Source organism: Xenopus laevis, chromosome 2S (genome assembly GCF_017654675.1).
Source record: "Xenopus laevis strain J_2021 chromosome 2S, Xenopus_laevis_v10.1, whole genome shotgun sequence".
In the NCBI taxonomy this organism is placed as follows: domain Eukaryota; kingdom Metazoa; phylum Chordata; class Amphibia; order Anura; family Pipidae; genus Xenopus; species Xenopus laevis.
This window is the reverse complement of record NC_054374.1, coordinates 47,430,928-47,454,086: the sequence shown is the minus strand read 5'-3', so window position 1 is coordinate 47,454,086 and position 23,159 is coordinate 47,430,928. Positions and strand designations below refer to the sequence as shown.

General features: G+C 38.0%; 1 protein-coding gene and 1 long non-coding RNA gene across 2 annotated transcripts in view; one reads left to right on the top strand and one right to left on the bottom strand.

The window, feature by feature from the left end:
• Positions 1-19,487, top strand: part of LOC121400519 — a 24,646-nt gene extending 5,159 nt beyond the window's left edge. The window contains exon 2 of the long non-coding RNA XR_005965784.1: positions 19,014-19,487. This is a non-coding gene — a long non-coding RNA (uncharacterized LOC121400519). The remainder of the gene's footprint in view (positions 1-19,013) is intronic.
• atg3.S (autophagy related 3 S homeolog) lies at positions 3,145-23,103 on the bottom strand. The gene is given in 13 exon segments (NM_001091990.2): positions 3,145-3,438; positions 4,215-4,283; positions 4,928-5,055; positions 6,429-6,584; positions 7,550-7,584; positions 10,050-10,128; positions 10,896-10,945; positions 11,512-11,619; positions 13,401-13,471; positions 17,914-17,963; positions 21,260-21,301; positions 22,648-22,737; positions 22,901-23,103. Coding segments are annotated over 12 exon segments (942 nt in total). The 5' UTR covers positions 22,720-22,737; positions 22,901-23,103; the 3' UTR covers positions 3,145-3,356.
• Between the last annotated feature and the right edge of the window lie 56 nt (positions 23,104-23,159).

Here is a 23,159-nt window from a genome sequence, read left to right as displayed (position 1 = left end):
TTTGGTTGGATAAACATTTTTATGAGAGCAATTCTACCCGCTGGACCCACTGGTAAAGGGGCCCAAGCGTATTTCTAACCCACTCGAGTAATTGGGAGGACCACATTGGGGGAGTAATAACTTGAAATGGCAAGTGCAATTTTGACACCCGGATATACAAAGGAGATTGAGATATATAGGGGACACTGACAAGCCTTCCTGTAACTGTTGGTCTACAAAGAAAAGAGTGGGGTTTGAGGGGTTAACCTTTAAACATGACAGGATACCAAACTGGTGGGTCATTAGTTTTTTTCAATTCAAGTCTGCCTTATTTAGTCAAGTTGGGTTTATGTATAGATTTAACAAACCAAATTCACTGTTTGAATGTGAATTAAGCAAGAGGTAACAGTAAAACATGGTTTGATGCGTTGCATGTAGGGTTGCTACTTTTTCTGAAAAAAATATTGACCTTCCTATAATTTTATCTTTCTTCCCTATTAAACATTTTTACCAGGCAGATGGCAACCTTAGCTACACCTAATTTGTAGCCACAAATAATCGGGTTTTAAGGACTAGGCTGAATACATAGTTTGTTTGCATAAAAGATATGCGTCGTACAGAGCAAACAAAGAAGATATTTGTTTATTTAAATAATGATTTAACATTTAGCTCAGGAAATCAATGACCTTCCTCTGTCAGTATGACTAGATAAAAATGCCCACAAACTGTTTTCCTTTATTTGGTAAATGTCCACAGCTGCCCCTTGCCCAGAACAACGTTTTGGGGGGTTTGCACCTCCCTTCATCCCTGACGAAAGGAGGTGCAAACCCCCCGAAACGTTGTTCTGTACTTGGAGTGGTAAAACTGGCTAAAATAAAGGATTATTTGCACAGCAAGAAGTGGTGAAGTGCTTGCCTTTCCAGTGAAATTTTGCTGGAATTGTTCCAAAATAGGGTTTAACCTACCTAGTAATACTGATCTATTTTAAGACATCATGTTCCAAATTATGGAAAATCACAGGTCCCAAGCATTCTGTACAATATCCAATATAAGGATTAAACCACAGAACCTGAGTAATATTAGTATCATTATTCTGTTTGTAAACACTGCCATACTGGCCGATTAACCCTTCAAGTGCCAGGTGATACTGCAGATCTTTGGCCTTTTTGAACATTTGTGCTCACTCTCTCTCTTTATGGGCATTTGCTAAAGCATAAAAAAAAAAATACTTATTTTCCCATAATAAACTATTTTCCAGATAATAATATGATTATAATAGATAATCATAATAGAATAATTTTCCAAATCATAATATATTGTTATATCCTGAATAACTGAATGAAGAAGGCCCTATCATATAATGTGGTGCACTCTAGGGGGCAGATTTATTAAGGGTCGAATTGAAAATATCAATTTGAACTTGTTAATTTTTTTTATGTTTACAACCGTCAAATTCGACTAGGAAATTATCCAAACTCCATTTGTGTTTTTAAAAAATTTTTAATTTGATTTTTGAGATTTATCATACTCTGGCTCTTTAAGAATTTGACTATTCGCCAGCTAAAACCTGCCAAATTACTGTATAAGTCAATGGGAGAGGTTCAGGGATCAATTTTGTGATGCTTGTAGCCTTCCTGACATTCGGGTTTTTTTCAGAGAAAAAACTTGAATCAAGTTTTGTATAATTTAAATCATTAAATTAAATTTGAGATTTCGGATGGGTAAAATTTGTCCGAGTTTTAAAAATTCGTTTTTTTTTAATAAATTTACCCCAGGTGAATTTCGAATTCAATCGAAATTAAAGGAATAGTTCAGTATAAAAATAAAAACTGGGTAAATGGATAGGCTGTGTAAAATAAATAAGTTAGGCAAAAATGTAATGTGTAAAGGCTGGAGTGACTGGATGTCTAACATAACAGAACACTACTTCCTGCTTTTCATCTCTCTTGGTTCCCACTGACTGTTATCCTGGTGACCAAGCAGTAACCAATTAGGAATTTGAGGGGGGGGCCAAATGGGTCATAATTATGTCCCATGTGACCCCCCTTCAAGTCGCTGACTAGCTCAGAGTTAGATAGCTGAAAAGCAGGAAGTAGTTTTCTGGCTATTAGACATAAAGTCACTGTAGCCTTTATCGATTACATTTTTGCCTAACTAACTATATTAGAATTTTTTTTTATTTTGCATATACTATCTATTTACCCAGTTTTATTTTTACACTGAACTGTTCCTTTAAGAAAGTTAAAAAAAAGAAGACCTTTTAAGAGGTAACTGCACAGAGCCTCCCCCCCCCATCATGGATACCTCTAATGCCTACCCCTAGATCCGGCCCTGCTTTAGACTGCAAGAGAAAATATACACTTTTGGAAATTACGTGTTCTGATAAATTCACAATGGGTTCATGTGTATGTACACTTCAAACTAACTGCAAATCTGTAATGAAGTTATCAGTTTATACAACATTTCTGAAAATCGATTTCAAACAGCTTATCTCATAATTTCTTGGGTAAAATTACATTATACAATTGCATTCCAAAAGTCGTTTGGAAGTTGATGGTCTGGGGCATGAGTGCCTGGACCTCACATACTTTATGGTGAGTTTACCCAAAAACAACTGGTTATATATTTAAAGGGTTTGTTCACCTTTGAGATAACTTTTAGTATGATGTAGAAAATGAATTCTGAGATAATTTGCAATTGGTTTTCATTTTTTATTATTGAAGGTTTTTGAGTTATTTCGATTTTTATTCAGCAGCTCTTCAATTTGCATTTTAAGCAATATGATAACTAGAATCCAAATTACCCTAGCTACCATGCATTGATTTGAATAAGAGACTGGAATATGAATAGGAGAGAGTCTGAATAGAAGGATCGGTAATAAGAAGTAACAATAACAATACATTTGTAGCCTTACAGAGCATTTATGTTGCCCATTTGAAAGCTGCAAAGAGTCAGAAGGAAAAGGCAAATAATTGTAAAAACTATAAAAAATAAATAATGAAAACCAATTGAAAAGTTGCTTAGAATTGGGCATTCTATAACATCATAAAAGTTACTTTAAAGGTGAACCACCCCTTTAAAAGGGATAAAATGAAGAAGTCAAACTGCTCTATCAGAGTGATTATTCTGCACTGGGAATATTGCCCATGTATTATAGCCTCATAATACGACATTTCTGATTTTATTATAAACATGTAAGGAAAAGCAGAGATATGGAAGCAAACATATAATTCCATTAATTGCAGAAATTTAATCAAAGAATATTATTTTACATTACAGAAATGTTGCACATTTGTATGCATGGGAAAACCAAAAACACTTTGCAACAGTCTTAAAAAATGGTTTTTGATGCGATTTTCATGTCTGATGTGTACAAGTTACATAGTAAAATGCCTTGTGTAATCATATTCTATGGTTGGTATGACCGCCTGTACAAATTTTAGAAAAATAAGAAGGTACCTGGTGCACAAGTTAAAGAAAACATTTGAGGATGCTAGCAAAATGCAAACACAATATCAGCTAATTGTATAGCTAGTTAACCATTTCCAACCAACAATGCCCTATATGATCCCTCATAAGCACATACAAGTAAATTGGGCTTTACACCGCTTCATAAATATATCCTTAAAAAAGCTGGTAATTTCTTCTGAAAATGTTTTTTCTGCAATTCAAGAAAAAATATGGAGAAACAAAACACAACTGAGAATAAATCTGAGTTCGATTTTTTGAAAATTGAAACAGTCGTGATTTTTTAATACAAAAATGCGTCTGCGCCCGGAAGCATTGTCGGTTTTATTATTACAGAGAAAAAGGATATAATTTTGATACAATTGAATTATTTGATTATAATAGAGTCTATAGGAGATAGCCTTCCTGTAATTTGGAGTTTTCTGGATAAGGTGTTTCTGAAAAACGGATCTCATACCTGTACTGAAGAATAACTTGCTTATTACAGAAAAAAAAGTATAGAATTTAGTTGATTAAATTTAGGAAGTTCCTTATTTCCATGAGATTAAGCTCATATTGCATTTTGGTTTTTTTTTGTAGTACAAATTGAATTAATATATATTGTAATTGATTAGAATGAAATTTTCTATCATTATGCAAAATTTAATTTCAGGTTTCCATGCTCTAACTTCAAAGAGCTAGTCTTGCTTAGAGATACCAATTACCATCCACAAAGCATCTTGTTAAAGTCAAGACACTAGATATCTTTGGTTCTTTTAAAAGGATACATGTGTACTCCCAACTCTCCTCCGCCTTCTGCAACAGTCTCAATAATTTTTTTCATGACTTCTGCGTGCCTGAAAGAAATAGTATTTCTTTAATGTAATCGGCTTGTTTTTAATTCTACACACATGAATAGATATTGAGGAATACTAAAGCCTGAATGAAACTAAAGGTGTATATATTAATACAGCACCATGTTACTTTCCAGAGCAGAAACCATGTATGCACACTTATCGACCCATTCAAGCATAACTTACCTTATTTCTTCTTCATTCTTTTCTGAGCCGCAAGCACAGTGCACATGTAGCATGCCCACCCCAGGGTGCAGGGTATTATGGCACTAGGAAAACTATAGCATTTTGTCATTCCAGCAATTTATCACTGTGAAGCTGGGTGCCAAAAACTTTTGATCATATTGTATTGCACAAATTTGTCTAATGCTTATTTTTAGTTGAAACATAAAACAGAAGCTTACTCAAGGCACACAAGACAGTAAGATACTATCATTGTGAAATCAGGTAAGGTAAATCTGAATGTTCAAAGTCTTTATGTGAGCGTATTTTTTTAAAAAAAATATTGAGCTGGTTTGTATTATATTCATTATTTAAGTACAATCTTTTCTTTGGTCAGTGGAATCAAAACTATCTACACAAATGAAATGGCATAATATAAAGATTTGTGAATCACACAGAGGCAATTTTATTTTACTCCAAGATACCTGCATGGGTGAACTGAACACATAGGAGGTGGGGGGAGATGGGGATGGTTCTCAATCGTCACAGTTTTCTTCACATGATCTTGACTAATATCTTCATACATGTTTTCTACAGTTAATGGTCGCCGTTGCTATAAATGACAGAGCAAGAAATTAAAATTAGTATATTTAGGATAAGAAACACTTTAAGGAACACCCTCATAATAAAAACCTCTACTCACTACCCTACATAGTCCCCCCTCCCTGCTTATTCCCCGCATAGGTGATTACCCCTAAAAGTGCCCATAATTCATTACTCACATATAGGTGCAGAGTAAGCACAGTGGAGCTCATGGGCGCCATCTTCCAGCTGTGCGTGAATGCCGTATTAGCGCATGTGCAGTTGAAGCAGTCTTCCAGTTCGTATCAACTGCACATGCACCAAAAATGCCAGATATTTCCGAAGGAAGAGGAGGACCCGAAGAATACAGAAGTGCCGGAAGATGGCACCAATGAGATCATCTGTGATAACGCTGCACCTATACACGAGTAATGAATAAAGGGCATTTTTAGGGGTAATAACCTATGCAGGGGGGGGACTATGCAGGGTAGTGCGTACAGTTTTTATTATTGGGTGGTTTCGTTCCTTCGCTCCATTAAACAGGGGAATCTACCATGTGTTGCTTCCTTTACCTAAATCATTTTAGGTACATATACAGAATTTATGGAATATGGCTAGAATGCTGTTTTTTATATACTGAACTCACTGCACCAGCTCACTGGTTCAACAGCAATAATCCAGGCCTTCAAACATTGCACAGGCGCTTCCTATCTTTGATCTTATTTTTGAATGTCAGTGATATTGCACATGTTCGGCATACTATGGGGTGCTGTTGAGAAGCTAAGGTTAGGGGTTGCTCCAAATCAAAAAGAAAATGAGGTTATTTTTGTCATAGAACTGATATTATTAAATTTTTTATAGCATGAACTACTTTCTGTACATGTAATGTGAAGTCAATACTAATTAGCCTTCTACTACAAGCAGAAGGGCTCTGGTTGCCTTGGCTTGGTCCAGAAACCCAGAACCTTATCTGTAATATTTCAGCCTATTTCTTTGTTAAAGCTATATGGACACTTCCCACTTAAAATGCAAACTGATCTAGAAGAGTCATCCCCAAGATAAGATGTCCTGGAGATGATACTTTGTTTCACCAAAAACACTGCATTTTTGGAGTTATTCCAGCCCAAAACAAATACAACCCTGAATCTTCATGGCATAACAGAAGTCAATATGCTCTGTGTAAGAAGCCTAATTCCAGTACTCAGCGAAGAATGTACTCAAGCTACTCTTTCTCAAATAACTGTGATCTTCTCGCCATAACCGTACCTTCACTTCAGGATAAATTAGTTAGTTGGGAGTCAGAATCACTTTAACAATCATCATTCTTTGCCAAAATTATCAAATACAGATCCTTACAATGTTAGAAATTGACTTAAAATACATTATCTGGTAGTTTCCTCTTACCTCATCATAGCCAAATAACCAAAGCCTTGGTGTCTGATAATACTTGTCGTATGTGATATAAAGGTCATAAGTTCTAGTCTGCAAGATGGCATCTTCACCTCCCAGGTCAGCTTTTGGTTTGCAGGCTTCTTTTATCTTGCTAGTGTCCACAGTTGCCTGATTACAATAAAGAGTTGCAAATAAAAATATTATACAGTTCTGAAAAATGAAGAGAGCAACCAAACAAAACTGCTGGATTACGTAAACACAGAAAACCATGAAAACATGAACAATGTGCACACTAAAAGTATAATTTGGTGCCTTCAGTGTTAGTGCTGCCTAGTAAGTTAAGGGGATGAAGGCCCTACTTGCAAGTGGTCTGTTTCCCTGGGGAGCAGGGCTAGTGATGTGCTGGTCAGGAAGAACTCAAACCCGCATAACCTCAACCCACACCTGACCCTACCCACAGTGCTAGTGCCTCTGGTTCCAAAACAGAGAATTTTCAGGAGTAGCAGAGCAGTGTACATCCCCAGTAGGGATGAACCAAATCCACATTTTTGAATTCGGCCTAACCCTCGAATCCTTTGTGAAAGATTTGGCAGAATACCAAAACCTAATTTGCATATGCAAATCAGCGAAGTGGAGGGAAAAAGAGAGCTAAAAATTTTTTTACTTCCTTGTTTTGTGACAAAAAGTCACATGATTTTAAGGATTCGGTTCGGCCAGGCACAAGGATTTGGCTGAATCCGAATCCTGCTGTAAATGGCCGAATACCGAAACGAATCCTGGATTCGGTGCATCTGTAATCCCCAGACTGACCCGCACCCAACCCTAACCCGTCCTGGTTGGACAGATTTTAATCTGAACCCTCCCAACGTCAGGATGAAGGGAGGATGTACCCCCCGAATTGTTGATAGTTTTGGTGAAGCAATAAATCGGGTAAGACCCCATAAACCTTGAGTGTGTGTGGCTTCATATATTTTGCTGTTGCTAAGAGACCAGGCCGGGTTAGCGAATAGCCAGCACCACTAGTGCAGTAATTGAGAGGACAGGCATGCGGTGGATTCAGTGTATAAACAGGAAACAGAGATATACAATTAAAGTTTATAGTTACTATAAATATATAAATGCACAATTCTTACATCATCATTCTCCAGCAATCCACTTTCCTCATAATCTGAAATGAAAAATTCCAAAGATGAACAAATTCTCTGCATAAGGCAGCAAACCTCTAATCCTTAATGGGACATAAACCATTTGTATAACTGTCACTTTTGTGTCCCCAAACACACAAAAGTAGGAATCTTAAAATACCAAGTTCCAAATTAAAGACACAAGAAGATTCTACCATAAGAATCACCCCTGCCAGCGCTACATATGTTATCTTACTGTTTGCTGATGTTACCCTGTAATCAAATAAAAGGAAATATAGAGCTGTTTGGGTGTTCACCGTTAAATTATTAAAAAAAGTCGTACATGAAAAATAAATCTACATAAATAAGAACAAAACTTTGCATTTCAGAATGTAATGACACTTATTACAATTCAAATTTTATTTGCACATAGCACATTTTTAAGGACTCCTTAAAGGTGGCATTCTCTGCTGACCCAAAAATAAGGACTTTAGTACTAAGAGGTTTTATTACATAAACCGCACCCTGGTGCAAACAATAAACAAGCAATTTTTCTTCCACCTCCATATGAAGTTGCGAAATACTTTCCGAGTCACATAAGTTAAATTACATTGGAGCAAAGGAATATTTTTTTGCATTATTTGTATAAGCAAAATAAAAAAGGAAACAGGGTGTAGATAGAGTAGGCAAGATTCCCATTGCAACTTTCTGTTCAGCTAAGGGCACAAATGTAGATGATCCACTTTCTGATGTCTGCATTTTGTACACAGGTGGGTAAGTGGATGCACTCCCCACTGCTCCTTCATGTAGCTTCACTGACAGGCACAGCATTGGTTTATGTGCAGCAACATTGAGCAGATTTCAGCCCAAAAATGCAGGTGGAGGAAAACAGATCATTCACATTATGGGCCCTTTGGCCTTAAGGTATACTACAACAAAATACATAAATGGACACACCGAATGAGCACATATAAAATGATAACTGTCTATAGTAACATACTGTATACACAGAATTGGTTTTTTTTATTATAACTTGGAACATAAACATAGAGACCTGCATAGATTCTCACTTTTACAAAACAATTTGCAATAAAGTTTTACTTTATTTACTTACACATCTAATATTACCAGTTGCTTCACAGTATATTTATTTTGTTACTCCCTAACCAATTACGACATATAATATGGAGGTATGCAAAGTTCTACTTCTGAGTCTGGTGATAAAACTGCAGTCTTGCATTGCTGGGACTCAATACACTATGAATGAGTTCAGAGGGATGATAGGGTTGAAGCAATAAGTATTGCAACATCCCTCACATATAGAAAGAACTTGACCCCTTTTCCACAGCAGCAACAGACTGTACACTACACCAGACCGAAATCCTTTGCAAAACTCACAGTGCAAGCACATGGAAGCACTGTTCTTCCTAATGTTAACAGATGTGAAAAAGTGCACTTACTTTTTTTAACATTAGTAAAAAGAACAGAACTTGTTCTGAACATACTTTTTGCCTATTTTTTAAATTAGGAAATATGTATGTGTTTTGTTATTTTTATACTTAACCGGGCAAAATCTAAAAGTAAAAGTACAGTCCCATTCTACTCCTGTTTCTTCCAAGCACAAGCAAAACAAATAAGCAGTCCACCAAAAAGCCTCTGTATAATGAGCTACTCCTTTTCTCAAAGTCTAAAAGGCTGCAGCTGGGGGAAGGGAGGAGGTTGGTTTTTACAGAGGTGTCTCAATGGACTGTTGATTTGTTTAAAATTGGGATTGGAAGAATTGGGAGTAGACTGTGACTTTACTTTGAGTTTTTTTCCATTTTAGATTTTTCCAAGAAATAAAAAGAAAAATCACGGATATTAAAACAATAGGCAAAATGTTCAGCACAAGCATTGTTCATTGCACTCGTTTGAAAATGGTGATATACAAACCTTTTAAATACAAAGCTCTTGTCTGATATCGGCAAGCATAGTTGCAGCATGCTATAGCCCTGTGTCAAACAAATGGATGGTTGTAGCCCCCTGCCCTCCCACAGATACAGAGGCCAATTCCTGATGCAATAGAATGTTCAGGAACATACTGTTTTGTCTTCAGCATCTGCATGACCTGACATGGTGTACAGTTTTCAGCTCAGGTCTGCTGCTAATGGAAGATGAAAAACACTACAGAGTTTGGACACTACTTATTACAGGGCTCTATAGCACTTAAGTCCTGTCACATGGCAGGCATCAACCCAAGGTCAAGAACACATAAAAATGTGTCTCATCCACATTGTGACAAATGGCAAAAGGTGAAGGATTCATTTGAGTATCAATTTAAATGCTACACATTCTGATGCCTTCAAATGGGTCATCATGTCAGTGATCCCACAGTCAAGCACTGTGGTGTGGGACCTGCTGGTAGATGAAACGGACATTAAATGCTGAATTTACTGTAGATCAGATAAAAAGGTTTCGTACAATGTGTATGTTTTCAACAAATTATACATTATATTATTAGGACAAATACCTTCCATATCTGCTGCTTCACCTTCATCGTCGTCATCATCATCACAAACTGCAATATTATCGGTTGTTTTACCACAATCCTTAGTAAGCAAAGCACACAAGGGAAAAGTGTGATCAAAAGTTGTTTTTTACTAAAATTGAATTACATATAAAACATTTGCTTGAGCTTCTTTACAAAGAGGTGGTTCACCTTCAAACAACTAGTTGTTTTCATAATAACTTTTTCCAATGTCTTTCTATTTCCTATGTGTGACTGTTTTTCTAATATTAAATCTAAAAACAACTGAATTGAAAAAAGTGTTTGGAAGGTGAACAACCCCTTTAAAGCAATGCTAAATGTGGGAGGCTTTGCACAAACTATAAGGGAGTCTTTTTAGTTAAAGTAATAGCCTGTCCGGTTCCCTTCTTCCCACTACTTCTTTGCACCTCTATCCACATGCAACCATCCACACTTCCCTCTATGATGTATCCTAAAACACTGTGATTTCAGCAAATAAATGTGTCAATTAAAAAAAAAAAAAAAAAAGCTGGATTCTCTAGTCTTCATTCTTGTTTTATCATTTATGTATAAAATACAGTTTGTGCAACCTGTCAGTTTTCCAATTTACAGCTCAGGCTATGGCTACAATTGCTAAATGAGACCACTATATTTCTACTTTTAAACAACAGTGCACAGACCAGTTTAAGTCTCTCAAACACAAGTGATTAAACCCAACAACAACCTTGCACTTTGGACAAAACAGTAATGCTGTGATGTCTGATCTCTCACATGACAGAAAAAACAGCACTGTTTAAGAATTGGTTAAAAAAAAAAAAGTTAATGGTGTGATATTACCCTATATATTACCTGGGTCTCAAGTGTTATTTCTTTCACAGCCTCTGTGACACCACTCAAACCTTTAAATGAATGAAAGTGTTTTATTCATTTAGTAGCACAAATGTGTGTCTGTTAAGCATGGTGCAGATGGTGAGAGAAAGAAAGAAGGAAAAAGCAGGAATTAAACAGACAGAAAGAGGAAATGACAGTCTATGTGGTGTGGTCACAGGGATCAATAAAGAAACAGAGAGGATGAAAAAAAGAGCACAGACATTCAGTAAGAAGTGGAAGTATGCACAAAGATGTAGGAAGCAGTTGGTGAGGGCACAGAGATTTTGGAAGAAGTTAAAGAAGGCACAGATTTATGAGAAGTAGTCAGAGAAGGCACAGAGATAAGGCAGAGGGCATAGAGATGTGGGAAGTAGCATGAAGGGGGAAGTCTACATCATACTAAAAGTTAACTCAAAGGTGAACAACCCCTTTAAGGAAAAAACGTTTGAGCGTTTTTTTCTAACTGGATAGTTAGTTACAGCATGATTCTGCTATGGACAGTTTAAAAAAAAAGTATTTTCAGTTTAAATTCTGATCTCTGTGCTTGATCTCTTTGCTTGATATGCAGTATATATAATTATGTATCTGTAATTGCCTGTATGATGAAATGTGTCAACCCAGCCTCCATCTCCATCATCTTCTTCTATAATTGCTTCTTGTTCATCTGAATACTCCATCTGTTTGCATCTTTTGTAGCATGGCACTAGAGAAACAAATTGATTATGTAACAGCCATATCTGATGCACCTTTTTCAGTTTTGAAAAAAAAGAATGAATTTATATCTCACCAACCAAGCCACAAATCAGCAGATGATCCTAATTAACAATTAAGCTAGAAATGATACACTGTATGTTTCAGTTCTTTATTTTGGTTTCTAACCTGTTGGTGACCCCAGTGTGGTCATATTAGAATTAAGCGAGCCAGAAGAGCAAACAAGGTTTAAGCTGGCCAAAGATATCGAAGTTTCGTATGATTTTCGGACCATGTGTGCAGACATTTTTTTCGTACCATAGGGCTCAGTCATTTAGTCAATCGGACAGGTTAAAAGATTTCTGTCGTCTAACGATAATCTCGGACGATATCAATGAGTGACTGTCACTAAAATTTGTCGGACATAACATTCGATTGCTGTAACATCGTCTGATTTGTTCTTTTACTACTTTATTTAATCTGAATGGTTAGTGGCAGGTCGGAAGATTGGGACGTCTAATTGTTTGTCACAAGGGTGAAATCTGTACATCTATGGCCAGCTTTACTTATAACCTCTATCAGACACAAATTTCAAAATGCAGCCTCCCTCTGTCCACAAAAATGTAAAAATGCAGCCTCCCTTCTGATGCGTTTTGAGCCACTGGGCTCTTTATCAGAGGAGGGACTCATAACCTCATTAGCAGATGTGCGGTGTTACATACTGTATGTACTTCCACATTGTGATACTTATCTGACCCACAGCATTTTGTAGCCAAATTGTGCAATACTCAATAAGCCAATTCGTTATATTTACTGAAAAATGTGCCTGTGCAACCAGCTTTACTGTACCAGTATTATTTAATTACCGATATGCATCACCCCTCTTATGAACTTCAAGCCTTTGTACAACCTTGTTAGCAAAAAATTTGATGAAAAAATGAATGTAATACAACACTGCAATTATGGATATGCTAAGCCACTGCTGTACAGAAATTGTGTTGAAACAATTATATACCCAACCAAAACACTACAAAATTTGGGCACACTGGTTTATCCCAACCCTAGATAATAATGGAAATCTTAAAGGAGAAGGAAAGCTACGGAGGCATTTTATTGCCAATAGATTAGCTGCAATAGTGCAAACTAGAATGCTATATTTATTCTGTAGAATGTTTTACTATACCTGAGTAAAAAGCTCTAGAAACTCTCTGTTTGTTTAGAATAGGAGCTGCAGTATTAACGTGATGTGACATCACTTCCTGCCCGAGTCTCTCCCTGCTCTGGGCTCAGATTACAGTAGAGAAGGGGGGTGGGGGAGAGAGGAACAAACTGAGCATGCTCTTGCCCAGGGCAATGAGGTTTAAGCTGAAGGCAGGAAGTCTGATACAGAAGCCCATGAGTACACAATAGAAGGAAAGAAATGCTGTGTTTCTTTCGACAGAGGACTCAGAGCAGCACTACTTTGGAGGTTTACAGGTGTTTTTTCTGATAAGGCTTACTTAGTTTTATCCTTTCCTTCTCCTTTAAAGCAGATATGTCAGCTATGAAGGTTTTTATTCATCCAGGTCATAGTGTATATTATGACTTAGGAGTGGTCAAAGCAAGTGGATTTGTGGAGTAAAAGCTTTTCATCACTCATCCAAGCAGCTCCTTCTATTCTTCAAGTTGAATAATGAAGCCGGTCAGATAACTGGTGACAAATTTTCAAGATCTCTCACGAAGTCCAGTTGCTTTTGACTTACTGCTACCAGATACTGCAATTATATCTTAATAAGATAAAAACAAACCCCATACCATTTTTTGTCATTAAAAATTGTTTATCATTTGGCAAGTAAGGCTTTATCTTCGATTCTTCACCAGCTGACCTGAAGAGGAAAATGAAAAAAGTTGGTCATGGGCAGTATCACTGTCAACTAATTGTAAGCAAGATAATAATAGATACTTCTCACAAAGTCACAATAAATGTGATGTGTCATTGATCTATGTGTTGCTTTCCAGTTTATGCCCTGACAGATTATCCAAGAACTTCTGCTTAAAGGCAACTAGATTGACAAGGAACACATTTAATCAAATTTTAATGGAAAGTTTAGTTTGTTTCCTAGTTCTGTTCATTAAAAAATGCAAATGACTAAGCATTGGAAGATGTGTCAATAATACGACGAGAGCAGGCCTTTGCAACTATCACATTACCTATATTTGTGGACTTTCATTTGTGCAAATGTGTGTGTATTGCAAGCAGAAGGGAACATACAGCATATATCACTGGCCAAGTAGCTTTTGGAAATAAGATGGAGATCTGCCCATACTAAATTTACAAGTATATTCAGTAGTGCTATGATCACAAACTATGAAGGAGGTCTTTTGAACAATTGTAAAAATGTTAGGTTAGGTGATAACTTTTATTGGCTAACTTAGTAAGTAAAAAATGCAAGCTTTTGAGATGATAGAGCTACATCTCTTCTTCAGGCTTAAAGGAGAAGGAAACCCCCTGGGCGCAAAACCCTTCCCCCTCCCGTGTTGCCCCCCCCTCCCTCCTCCCCCCTGGCCTACCTGTCCCCCTGGGCAAATGCCCCTAACTAACGGATCTACTGCGCATGCGCCGAATGTCACAAAGTTTTCCGATTCGTGACATTCGGCGCATGCGCAGTAGATCCGTACCTGTAAATGTTCCTACTGCACATGCGCCAGAAGACGCCGGTCAAAGCAGGAAGAAGACCGCGTGGGAGCAGATGGCGCCTGTGAACTCCGTGGACAGGACTTGCGCAGAGGGGTGAGTAACAAGTTAGGGGCATTTGCCCAGCGGGACAGGTAGGCCAGGGGGGAGGAGGGAGGGGGGGCAACACAAGGGAGGGGTTTTGCGCCCAGGGGGTTTCCTTCTCCTTTAAAGGAGAAGGAGAGGCTAACATTAAGTAAGCTTTATCAGAAAGGTCTATATAAATACACCAGTAAACCTCAAAGTAATGCTGCTTTGAGTCCTCTGTCAAAAAAAACCCACTGCATTTCTTTCCTTCTATTCTGTATACATGGGCTTCTGTATCAAACTTGCTGTTTTCAGCATAAACCTCCAGGGCTAGGGCTTGAGCATGCTCAGTTTGCTCCTCTCTCAATATCCCCCCTGCTGTAATCTGAGCCCAGATCTTTGAGTGAGCAGGGAGAGACTCAGGCAGGAAGTGATGTCACACCAAGCTAATACGGCAGCTGATATCCTAAACAAACAGAAATAACTCTTAGAGCTGTTTACTCAGGTATAGTAAAGCATTCTGCAGAATAAAGGGTGTTATGGTTTGCACTATTGTGGCTAATCTATTGGCAACAAACTGCTTGGTAGCTTTCCTTCTCATTTAAAAGAGATGTAATACTATAATCTCAAAAAATTTGCATACTTTGCCAATAAAAGGTATCACATAACCTCACATTTCTGCAATTTTTCAATGGCTAACACAGTACAATACCTTATTAACATCAGAACAATTGTGTGAGTTGTATATGCTATCTACATGTGGATGCATATGCTGGCTTGTAAATTATTCATGCATGGGATACAGCAGTCATGGGTCTCATTTTATATTTGACACTAAGAGTTCTGTATTAATAGAAGGCTAGGTGATGTTTCTCTACCACCAATTTGCTACACTAACAAAAAATTCCCTGAATGGGGTATATATTTAATAGTGTGGTCCGAGTGCTTTTAAAAGGGTTTGAGCTTTTGCTTCTTCCTCAACAACCCAGCATCACCACATACACCTCCCATGAATTAAATTTGGTAGGTATGGTGTTTAAGTTCACTTTAAAGGGGGGGTTCACCTTAAAGTTAACTTTTAGTATGTAACAGAATGCCTAGTTATAAGAAACTTTTCATTTGGCCTTCATTTTTTTTATTGTTTTTGATTATTTTTGATTTTTAAAGTTATTGATTATTTGCCATATTCTGACTCTTTCCAGCTTTCAAATGTGAGTCACTGACTTCATCTAAAAAAAAAGAATGCTCTGTATTTATTGTTATTGCTACTTTTTATTGCTCGACTTCCGAATCAGCTCCTATTCATATTCTAGTCTCTTATCAAATCAAAGCATGATTGCTAGAGTAATTTGGACCCTAGCAACCAGACTGCAGAAATTGCAAACAGCTGCTGAATACAAAGCCAAATAATTCAAAAGGCACAAATAATAAAAAATTAAAAAATCACTCTCTACATCTGGAGTCCAAAACCTGTTTTACCCATGAGCCACATTCACATGTAAAAAGAGTTGGGAACAACAGAAGCATAAAAAAGTCCATGGTGGTACCAAATAAGGGCTACGATTGGTTATTTTGTAGCCCTTATGTGGACTGGCAGCTTACAGGAGGGTCTGTTCAGCAGTACCCCTGGTTTTTATGCATCAAAACTTTCCTCAAAGTCAAGAATTCAAAAATAAGCACCTGCTTTAAGACCACTGGGAGCAACATCCAAGGAGTCAGAGAGCAACATGTTGCTCAAGAGTCACTGGTTGGGGATCACGTCTATACATCATACTAAAAGTTAATTTAAAGGCGAACAACCCACTTAACATAAGAAGCGTGACGTTTATTATTACCATATAGCCCATCTGTGATGCAATATAGCAACATGACAAGGCAAACGGAACTGGCTTCCCCTGCAATCAACAGTGAACCAACTTGGAGAAGAAGAAAACCGACTTTTTTGTACCTGGTTGTTTGTTACTTCTTACTCCAAAAATGCTTTAGCCTGTATTTCTCCTCCGTTCACTTTCATGCTTCCTAAAACATTTTTCACCACCTCCACCATCAAGTCACAAAACTACACACATCTCACCCTCTCTGCTTTTGTCTCCTTCCCTCTCCAAACATGAAGTTTATAAAGTACTCTGTCTAGCTAACCCTGGCCCCTACCCCATCCCAGTTATATCACAGCCATGGGCTCCTTCTCTTTGGTGCAAATTCCAACAGTACAGAACATTTATCCCTATACCCAAAAAACCCAGTTAATCTTTCCTGTGCTCTCTGGAACGCCAGATCCATTTGCAACAAACTCAACGCTATACATGACCATTTCATTGCCAATTCCTTCAACCTTCTCGCACTTTCTGAAACCTGGCTTTCTGCTACTGACACTGCTTCACCCGCTGCCCTATCTTATGGGGCCTACACCTTACTCATACACCAAGGCCTGGAAACAGACCTGGGGTGGGGTAGGTTTGCTTCTCTCTCCCCGCGGTACTTTTAAAGTTCTTCCACCTGTTCCTTCCTTATCATTCTACTCATTTGAGGCTCACTGGATTAGGCTCTTTTCTCCGGTTTCACTTAGCATTGCTGTCATATATCAACCTCCAGGACCAACCGCACAATTTTTGGACAACTTTGCTACCTCACTTCCTTACTTTCTTTCATCTAACATCCCATCTACACTAGAGCAGGGCTGTCCAACTGGTGGCTCTGCTGTGTTTACTTATCATTTGTAAACTTTAAAAGGTCACACTACAGAGATAACTGGTCCATGCATTGTTTAATCAAATTCGGACTGTAATCCCCTGTATTGTTCACACTTATAACACCTCTTTTGTTCTCGCCTCTAAAACCCTGTACTGTTCCGGCCCTCTGCACCACAGAAGTTGGACAGCACTGCACTAGAGCATGAGTAAAGGCATCTTTCATCACAGTACACCAAACTGAGGGTGGCCCAAAACCTGCAGTTTCAGTTTACCCACAGGTTGGGCGGGTTTTGTGCATTGTGAACCATAGTAGAGAGAGACTGCGTGAAGATCATTATTGGAAAGGTAATTACTGTGAAAGGTAATTAATCCCAGCTACATTTAATTTGTCACCCCCCCCCCATGCCCCTGACCTCTCTGTGCCAGAGAGGTTCAGAGTTTGTACACTCATCTTTGCCCATCTCCCCCTTCAATTGCATCAAAAAAGGAGTGGGTCAGGCATGGGTGTATAAATAAGGTGTGGGTTAGGTTACTGTGTGTTAGGGTCAGGTGTGGGTCAAATATATATTTTTTTATTATTTATTTTCATTATTTATTTTTTGGATCACTTGTACACTGTATACCTTCAAAATAGTGTAGGAATAACAAGTAACATGATTATTCATCAGAACAAACTGTGCTAAATAAAAACAGTAACTATAAGTTTCCATCTGAGTAAATAAGTAAGTAATAAAAGGATTTACCTTTAACCTGTATCAGTCTGCCTGCTGCATATCTTACTCTCCTTCAATGTTTACTTCTTTTTACAGTGAAAGCTGGGCAGAAATATATAGTTATTAGCTTTGCTTTGGAACGATTAACTTATGATTAAACTTACCATTGCCAGGTAGGACAGTGGTGAACTAAATGATCTCCAGCTGCCAAAAACTGTTGAGAAAAAAAAGAAAACATTTCAAAACAAGGGTTTTAGTTAATGCACAGATGCTAACTAAATACAGCATAGGTTGAATATGTCTAATCTAAAAGCACAGAGGAAATATACATCCATATAAAGGCACAGAACCACATGCTAAATGCTTTAATAGAGAACAAAATGTGGTGACTTTTAATGTATTTGTAAATTACCTTAGTTTCATGGCAGTAGGTACATTATTGGTTGTAAGACTCCAATTACTATTTTGAAGAATACACAAAGACCAAACCCATTTTATCACTGTGTACACATGCTCTCCCTGAACACAGTTCTCTTATTGGAGGATACTTGTACATTTATGTGGGCCAATGGTGATGGTGAGTTTAGGGAAATATTTATTTAAGTGTTGATTGAAAAATACATGCCTGATGTAGCAGCTCCCTTAAACCATGATATGTTTGATTATAGTGGGATTTGTAGTCCAGCAAAATTTGGGTAGAGTTTCTAAAGAGGCAATTTCAAATTCTGATAGCACACAATATGAGGGAGGCAAACATGCAAGTGTGCCTGTCCAGCACTACAGTAGTTTCCAAAGAAATGCGCCCATCCTTGTCTTTTAAAGGAGAAGGAAAGCTACCAAGTTTATTGCCAATAGATTAGCCACTACAGTGCAAGATAGAATACTATATTTATTCTGTAGAATGCTTTATCATACCCGAGTAACCAGCTCTAGACATGGTCTCTGTTGTTTAGGCTAGCTTGCTGTAACATCACTTCCTGCCTGAGTCTCTCCCTGCTAGCTCATAGCTCTGAGCTCAGATTACAGCAGGGAGGGGAGGGGGAGAGGAGCAAACTGAGCATGGTCAAGCCCTAGCCGTGGAGGTTTATGCTGAAAGACAGGAAGTCTGATACAGAAGACATGTGTACTCAATAGAAGGAAAGAAATGCTGAGTTTCTTTTGACAAGAGGACTCAAAGCAGCGTTACTTTGAGGGTTTAATAGTGTATTCATATAGACCTTTTTGATAAGGCTTACTTAGTTTTAACCTTTCCTTCTCCTTTCAGGCAATTATTTCTCAACAGTCACACTTTGAAATCCAAAGACAGCATTGACAGTTCCTCTCTGTGGGCAGTGATTAAGCAAGCTCAGAAAAACAGCTTCGTCGATGAAAACCAATACTCCAAAGAATCTCTACATACATACACAAATATACATACACTGTACTAACATTTCGACTTCAGATTTTCAGGATTTTCCTTTTTTGGTTGTGGCCTACTTTCGTAACACATTTTTTTAGGGGTTTTTAATTTTTTTTTTAAACAGAACTTTATCTGAGTAAAGTATGTAGACATGGCTATAATATAGGTTATCAAATATAGGTTATCAAATAATAAGAATCCATGAGTTACAATTGGTAGAGTACATGTCAATGGCCATCTGTATTTTACATCACATTTTAAACAACCTATATATTTATTCAACTGTGCTTTTATTTTTTGTAACTAACTTGCTTAATAAAGATAACATTATAAACCAAACATAAAAGCGTACATTGCTTCCATTTGGCTATACTAACTTTAGGAAGGGGGGATTTTGTAGTCATTCATATTTAACCAGGGCTGGTACCTTAATATTTAGCCTTCTAGGCTGTGCATATCCAGCCACCATTTATTTTTCAAATCCTCTCTTACTATAAAGGAGTTTGTTCATAAGGACCACTTGGTCAATCTGATTTTCCCAGAATTGTATAGTTGGGCCAGTATGTGCCTTCCATTTTATGGAGAGAAATGCTCTTTCAGCTATTGTTGGAGCCAGCTCTGTAATTTGGTTCTGCCCTCAAGAATCTTTGTATCCTGGCACGAGACCAAACCATGTGGATAACATTTGAAGGTGATTGATAGCCCCAAGGGCATTTATCTAGAGAAGTTGGAGACATTTTAGCTAGTACATTGGGAGTATGATATGCTCTGGAAAGGAATTTATATTGTTCCAATCTAGCTCTAGATGCAAATATATATTCAAATATTAATTCAAGAACATCCTTCCAAGTCTCTGGTATATAATTCCGCCATTTACCAAAAAGTTTACCCAACAGTGAGTCCCCAGCTAGGATAAAGTGGGCATAGAAGCATGAGAGGGTTTTGCAATGTATATCAGTGTGTGCTTGCTCTTCTATATGAGTAGGCATAACTTGAATATGAATAGGTGTTGACCCTTAAAATTTGCAGTGTACAGCGTGCCAGTGTTTAATATACTGAAAAAAACATTTTGTTGGCAGGTTGTGCTTGGTTTTAGGGTTTGGAAGAATAGTAGCTTACCCTCTTCCATTATATAATGCAGGGGTCCCCAACCTTTTTTACTCGTGAGCCACATTTAAATGTAAAAAGAGTTGGAGAGCAACTCAAGCATGAGAAAGTCCATGGGGATGTCAAATAAGGGCTGTGATTGGCTGTTTGGTACCCCCTATGTGAACTGGTAGCCTACAGGAGGCTCTGTTTGGCTGTACACCTGGTTTTTATACAACCAAAACTTGCCTCCAAGCCTGGAATTCAAAAATAAGCTCCTGCTTTGAGGCCACTGGGAGCAACATCTAAGGGGTTGGAGAGCAACATGTTGCTCGCGAGCTACTGGTTGGGGACCACTGATATAATGGATATATTCTATTTTGCAACTAGCCCACATTTGAGAGTTTGGTACATTCCAGAGATGTGGCAATTTGGGGTTACACCAGAGTGGGGTGAGTTGAGAGAAGTAGCTTGTCAGTTTTCGGAAGAGACTATGGGCTGTATTCCATGCCCATACCACTTCTCTCATAGACTGGGTAGTTTTTGGTGTAAAAAACTATATGCTATATGTATTTTGACTAAAAGAAACATCTTTTAATATATACATTTATATTGTATAATATTTATTTATATTTTTTGTCAGTGAGTACTGTGTCATAAAAATCTTACTTGTTTTCATCTTTCCTGCAGCAAATAATTGCTACAGTATTCTGGTTAAGACTACCCTTTCAGCTTCCCTATTCCAGTGTTGCTACTGCTTTTAGGGAGGAACTCCACGATGAGTTTGCTGCCAACGCGTCGCCATGCGACGAAGTGCATGCGACGTTTCAGATGTTGTGAAGAAACAGGTGAACAAGTGAAGGAGAATCGCAGGTAAGAACTACATTCATCCGACTGTCTGATGAAAAGGCAGCGCGCAGGCAGTGGTTTAAGTATGGAATAGCATGAATGGGGCATGCTATAACATACTAAAAGTTAACTTACAGGTGAAGCACCTCTTTAAGAATACCTGAAATGCTACCCACCTCTTCTGGAGTAATGACACCAGTCTCCTTAAATTTTGATTCCTGCAAAATATACAATAAATATGTATTATATTATAAGATTATATTACAAGTATAGGTTCTATTAGCCGGAACGCTTAGGGGCAGATTTAGCAAGGGTCGAATTTCGGAGATAAAAATACTTTGAAATTCGACCATCGAACTGAAATACTTCGACTTCGAATATCGAAGTCTAAGTTTTTTTCATCGAATTTGGGTATCCTGCGGTCGAAGTAAAATCGTTCGATCGAACGATTAAATCCTTCGAAATGAATGATTTCAACGATCGATAGAACAATTTTACTTCCAAAAACGTAGAAAAATGCTCTAGAAGGTCCCCATAGGCTAACATAGCACTCCGGCAGGTTTAATTTGGCGAAGTATTGAAGTCGAAGTTTTTTTTAAAGAGACAGTACTTTGATTATGGAATGGTCGAATATTCAAACAATTTTACTTCGAATCGAATTCGAAGTCGTAGTATCCTATTCGATGGTCGAAGTATCCAAAAAATTACTTAGAATTTCGAATTTTTTTACTTCGAAAATTCCCTCGAATTTGCTTCGACCCTTGATAAATCTGCCCCTTAAAGTCTGGTGTTTTCTGGATAAGGGATCTTTGTGTAATTTGGATTAAAGGTTTTTGGATAACGGATCAAATACCTATACAGGCACATATGCAAAAATACACCAAGAACAAGCTTCTCTGATTAGCGTAGACCTCTTTACATTGCAGTCTTTTTGTGGCCTTTAGCAAAATGAACGGAACAAAGAACAAGGAAGATCACAGGAATATATTTACAGTGAAACCTCGATTTCAAGTACCCCTTACGTTTTCCCGCATTTTACATTTTTTATTTGTAGTTATAATTGGGATTCCACCGTGACCTATGCAAAAGCACTCTGCCTGTAGTCTGGTGCGATTATATGACCATGCAACTCCAATGTCATTCCTACTGTCCTTATATTTTACAAGAGAGGGTACATTATTCAGTATATATAACTCATCTCATTGCCAAAGCTTAGGAGGGCCTAAAATGATTTTACTGTGGGGCCCAGTAACTACTATTTATACCATTGCTTACAACTATAAATCATTGATAACAGCAATAAGACATGATATTATACAGAGGGGCTGGTAGAACATTTTGTTGCAAGACAAGAAAAGTTGATGTTTGATTACTTATCCCTTCGAAATTGCAACTCACATGTTTACTACTTATTACCAGTGCTGCTATGAAACTATAGCAGTCTATGGGAGCAAAGGTTACTGCTACTTTACAAAATGTAGAGGACTTGCAGGGAGCCCACAGAGGGGCTGATGTAGTCAGCTGATATGGAGCATGACAGACAGGTATGCAAGGTGGTACAAACCTTCAGCACAGGTGTCAGATACTCGGCCACCTCCAGCGCTTTGCCCTTCACCGTGTTGAAAACGTTCTGCATGACTCCGTTTTACCGGCTCTAAAGACAGAACACATCAACAGTGATCTCGCATTATGCACCCCCACTTTACAGGGTCCCCACTCGTGTGTGACGAACACTGAAAGGAGAGTCAGGGGAGAGCTGCACCCGTAGCTATGATAACGCCCTGCTCTTGCCTAGAGTCACTATCTCCAGTTCTCACCTGCACGCACGGTCTTCGGTGGTACTCCAGAGGCTTCCTAGCCACACCCACCTCTTTCACCGCTAATCACGTGGGAGTATAGCCCGGAAGCAGCTGCTGCGCAGGCCTATTAAGAAAACAAGTTAGAGAAGTTAACGCTCGTGTGATGGGAGTTTAGTTTTTCAGTGTAGTTTCGTTTGTGGAACTCATTCCAGGAATCTTGGTGTACAGATAAATGACGTCAGCTGAATGGTGAAAGGAAGGCTTGGAACGCATGATG